The sequence below is a fragment of the Pygoscelis adeliae genome, unplaced genomic scaffold (assembly GCF_000699105.1).
Source record: "Pygoscelis adeliae isolate BGI_AS28 unplaced genomic scaffold, ASM69910v1 Scaffold38, whole genome shotgun sequence".
In the NCBI taxonomy this organism is placed as follows: Eukaryota; Metazoa; Chordata; class Aves; order Sphenisciformes; family Spheniscidae; genus Pygoscelis; species Pygoscelis adeliae.
The window spans coordinates 2,538,311-2,543,426 of record NW_008825614.1 but is presented as its reverse complement, the minus strand read 5'-3'; the positions used below and the strand labels follow the sequence as shown (position 1 = coordinate 2,543,426).

Below are 5,116 nucleotides of genomic sequence, written 5' to 3'. Positions count from 1 at the left end.
ATGTTGTCAGTGTTATGTGCGTAACATTCCCACAGCTGTAGATCCATTGTGCTCCATGTTATAAATAAGAAATCGCATGGTGACAGCTAAAATTCAAAAGCGTTAATGTTTCTCTTTGCAACTTTTTTCTATTTTTTTTTCTTCTTTTTTTTTTTTCAGTCTTTTGAGGTTTCTCCCCTTTCCCTCCTAGTAGAAGTTACTTGAAGCAACATTATTGCTTACTCAACTGACATATTTACGGTAATTAAAAAAACACTAAATGCCAAGCAAATGTGACTAATGTTGCTATTTGGCAAATAAGCCAGAAACGACTTCTATTGATTCCGAACCAGGCTGTCGTATTTGCGTTAATAAACATTCCTCCTCCTTCTGCTCATCGTGGTTATCCCAGCGCTTTAGGGAGAAGTCTGAAGGCAGCTCTAAGGACGCGGCCAAACGCTGCCCCGACCTCTGCCGCACACGGCAGCTACCACCGAAGCAATCGAGTCGCAGAGCGCAAACGCAGCTGAGTCGGGCCCCGTGGACGAATACAAACGAGCTCCCTTGTATCTCTCGCATTCTAGGTTGTGGTCCCTTTCAACCATGAAAAACAGCTACAAATTGTTCCCAGAGCTAAACCACTTAACATCTTGGCACTTGGTTGTTTTTAACTTTGTAACAATAGGCACTGTTCACTCCTCTCAATCTCAGCTTTTTATTCTATAATAAAGCAGGAATACTGATGAAAGGCTAGTCACGGCTTCTCCCCGTGGTATCAGGGTGGTGGCATGTGATGATTCACATGGGGTGTGTTTGATCCAAGAAAGCCCAGCCTCTGCTTATTCTTCCTTTGTTCTGTCATCTAAGGTGGAAAGGCAGAAAGAGATGAGTTGAGAATTTTTTCTCTTTTTTTTTTCCTTTTTACTATTATTTAGCAGTCGCAGAGCAAGATACATAAAAGCAAAACAACAGGGAGTGGAATTCTTTTCTTCAGCACTGAAAATTACAAGTAAGACATGCCTTTGAAGCGGGAGATCTGTTTCCTGCAAAGTATGGACATTTTATTCTCATTTGTACATTATTCTTATCCAGCGGCAGGTCTTGCAGTGTATTATTTGCGCTGCTATCACGTTGTGTAGCCCCGCAGAGGGTCAGCATTTGCACTTGGTGCTGTACAATCACAGAATTAAAAGATGGTCCCAGCCCCAGAGAGTTTAAATTTAAGCCAGGAGAGAACAGATTCAGCCAGAGGGAGATAAAAAAACCGACAGTATGGGTAAGCACAATAAGCAAGGACCTCAGCACATCCAGCCTAAACCTTTGTTGAGTTTTTCACAGGGAAAAAGAGTTTTAAGGAAGGATTTGAAGGGGGATAATTAGATAACTCTGTTGATGCCGCTGAAGTTCTTCCCATAAAGAAAACACAAAGATGCTGTTCTGAAACTGTAATGAGCAAACCAGAGATGACCAGCATCTTTGGCAAAAAAGGAGCTGGCCTTTTGATCCCGAAGCGAGAGGAAACAGTAAGGTGGTGTAGGCAGGAGGAGGGCTTTAAGGGAGGCCAGCAGCTCGTGCTCCATACGGGAGAGAAGGGGGAGCTGCGGGAGGGGCACAAAGACAAGGGCGACACAAGCAAAGCAACAGGCTCGGCAAATTGTTTTCGCAACAGCACTGTTGATATTCTTTGTGGGGAAGAAAAATCCAAGTGTCAGATTCAGAAAGCTTTTCTACTGGTTGCCATCAGTACGCAGCTATTTCTGATGCTATGCCCTTTTTATTGCCGGGTTACGCAGTAGCTGCATATGCAAAGCCCATGATGGCTTCTGCAGTTCTCCCTCTGTCCTTGCACACTCACTGGGAGGATTTCATAACTAATTCCCCCTCGGCTTTTCTCCTTACCTGTTCTCTGCTGTTGCTAATGGAGTACAATTTCATTCCAAACCCGTACCAGTGTATCTACTCAGAAAGCTTACTGGAGGGAAAGATAAAACCTTTCTAAGACAAAAGTCTCTTTTGTAACACTGTCCTGACTGTGACCTGATGAAAGGTAGCACGTTCACCCACATGTGCTCAGGTTGCTACCCACTGCAGGACACTTACCTGTTCCTTGAGCTCAGCAAGCTGACTGGAAAGCTGTTTTACAAGGCTCATGGTTGACTCCAGCCTCTCTTGCAGGTTCCTGATTTCATTTTGCTCACTGTCGCCTTCATTGCTAACCAGGGACATGGCTCTCATCCGAGGGAACCAGTCCAAATTCTTCTCCTACATGGGTATTAGAAAAATTAGTAATGTTAGTAGGGGTTTACGCAGCGCCACGAAGCTGAGACTAGAGAACAAAAACTCAGAAGGACTTCTACTCAGTGGGTGACACACAGCAAGTGAACTTACGAAGCAGTAAGTTCAGAAAGTATTTTACACAAGCATTTTTATTCTTGGTTCTCCTTAGCTACAAAGAAGGCACCAACTGCAAAATCTTGGTTCCCCACAGCTGCACCTGTATTGCAGCGTGGGCAGTGTCGACACATTCATCCACGACTCTGGCATGCAGAAACGCCCACTGGGTCAGCTCTGGGGAGACTTCTCTGGTACACTAGCAGCAGGAAAGCCTGAGTGCTCCCTGCGCTTTGCTCTTAAGTGTATGCAGGGACACATTTCCCCACTGTCTCTTCAGCTTGGCTGGCCTCCATCTGTTTTGGCTGTCCTTGCAGCAATGTCAGCGAGCCAGCATCAGGAAAACAAGACAAGCCAGAGTCCTCTCCAGACTGGCCTGGAGCGTGCCTACTGCAAGAGCAGAGGGACCTTAGATTGAATTCAGCTGCCCACAACAGAAGATCTGGGGTCCTGGGAATGGCTTAGGCTTCAGCGTGCTATTCAGATTGTACACCTTAGGCAAATGCAAGCACAACCCCATGGCCAAAGGCTAACCTGCTAAGGACCAAGCACTGCATGGAATAGCACTGAATTGAGTGTTTCTCTATTCATGGACTCAGGCTATGAATTTAATAATGATAAAAATACTGTAAATAGATGATACAAGTCAGGAAGGTGCTGCGTGTCAGTATGAGCCTGAATTGTCTCCGTGGCTCAGGGGCACAGATATTTGTGTGCAACGCCTAACAGACGGAGGAGACTGGAGGGTGCGAGCCTAGGAGGAGTGGCAACCATGTGGCAAGCAACCCGATTTGCCTTAAGGCACGAGATGAGGGAAACGGGTCCTGTAGCTGGTGATGCGTTACATCAACGCGCCTCTGCCCTCCACCTTGGGGGGCGTGGGAGGATGCGGTTAGATCATATGTATGGTGTTTTGCAACGGGCCCCTATGGACACGTGCACTTGATAACTTTAGAAGAGAAACAGAATGAGCTGGAGTGTGTTTCTTCCAGACTCCTGCACTGTGAATGGCCCCACACAAATAGCACTGTATCGGAAAGAAAAGGAGGAAAAGAGGAGAGGAGGAGAGGAGTAAAGGAAAGGAGTTCTTTCCAGAAGTCCACCTACAAGACTCCTGGCAGGCAAGAGCTGTGCTACTTGCGTTGTCTGGGCTTGGTATTTGCTAAAGTTTTAAGCGCATCGAACTTACTGTAGTCTCAGACTTTGCCTCACCGTGAAAATCCAAAAGCCACCAATGATTCTGCAGTATTTACGGCTGGGCAGCCCAGGGCAGCCACACGTGAGCAGGTTCTACACGGGCTGGCCTGGCAGAGCTGAGAGCCTGGGGATGCGCCAAGTGAATACAGCTTTATTGTGCTTCCAGAGAGAGTTGCTTTCAACTACGTAGTGCTCTGCCCTGATCACCAAACCCTCCCCTCCTACAGCAACATGGTCTAGAAACAACCAAGCTAACCCTTGGTAAGCATGGAAGCACTTACGGTATTCATGTTTTTCCACTATTTGCATTAGCCCAGTCCCCTCTGTAACCCTGGATAAGACTAAGTGCAAAGCCATAAGAATTTTGGCTTGTTTTCTTCTTTTTAACTCAAAACTTCTAATGAGTTTTCATCCGGCTGTGCAACCTCTGGTCCTGTCGCTAAAATGACAAGATGTTCAGGGAATAAGACTGTGTCCCTCCGTTGCATTTTGCAGCCCAGGGCTCAGTCAGCCGTGTGCGCTGGTGGAATGAGGCCTCTTTCCTCGCTGCCCACTTTTTTGAGCCTCGTGATCTCATTATGACAATTTACTGTGGTTACGCATGATGCCATTTTCAATGGGTCATAACTCATTCAAATCAAAACCTGTTTTCACCAGCTCCGCTGGTGAGCTTGAAAGGAGCGCACGTGACCCTCCCTGCTGGATATCCCCAGCGGACACACGGAGCGGTAGACTCCTATTTCTGCTGCGTGCGTTTCTGCTTACAAGACCAGCATTCATCTTCTACGAGTACGCTCCGATATTTATTTTAAATTTATTTTGGCTAGCATCTAGCAGAGCATTCATCACGTGCCTAGCGTTAAGCACAGGTGTACTCATTTATACCAAGCTTAGTTTGTGCACAGAGCCTTTCTGGATCAATGCCTTTTTTTTGCAAAATGTTTGCCAGCAAATTTGTCTGCCACTACAGGCACAGAAAGTGAATTCAAAGGAGCTACAGTGAACAGAGCTGCACTTGTATCTGAATGGTTCCTGGAAAGCTCTAGTATCTGCACCCATTACAGCTCCTCTTGCCTGAAGCACCTGGAGATACCAAACACAAGGCCACATGACCGTAGGAGCCAGCTGAGGGGCTAGGAGCCCTTTTTGGCAAGGCTCGCCGTAACGCCAAAGTTTCTAAAGCCAGGCTGCACAGGGAGAGCAATCTCAGACTCCATCATTGAGGTTCTTGTGTTTGCCGAGTACTGCTGCCAGGATTGTGAAATGCACTTTGCTGGTTTTGTTTTCCATCTGCCACTCCCTCGCTTCTCCAGGACGCAAGGCAGAGACCGCCAACTGCCTTGGAAAGATTTTTGTGGACTGACCCTCCACCGCACTGCAGCGTCCAGAGGAACACCACACAAATCCGTGCGGATTGTTGTGGCTCAGTGGGCTTGCCTCTCTCGAGGCTCCCAGTGTCACCTGCTTCCCTCCTCCTTGGCACAGCATTATACTTTCTGGGAAGAGGGATGACCAGGAGCAGGTGAAGACAGGGACAGAGCACGCAGCA

At 47.2% G+C, this 5,116-nt stretch overlaps 1 protein-coding gene across 1 annotated transcript in view; it reads right to left on the bottom strand.

The window, feature by feature from the left end:
• Positions 1-645: 645 nt before the first annotated feature.
• The window catches only part of ITPR2 (inositol 1,4,5-trisphosphate receptor, type 2), a 234,126-nt gene continuing 229,655 nt past the window's right edge, over positions 646-5,116 (bottom strand). Inside the window, exons 56-57 of the mRNA XM_009332815.1 lie at positions 2,080-2,241; positions 646-841 (exon numbers count right to left, since the gene is read on the bottom strand). Coding sequence (XP_009331090.1) covers positions 755-841; positions 2,080-2,241 — 249 coding nt within the window. The 3' untranslated portion in view covers positions 646-754. The remainder of the gene's footprint in view (positions 842-2,079; positions 2,242-5,116) is intronic.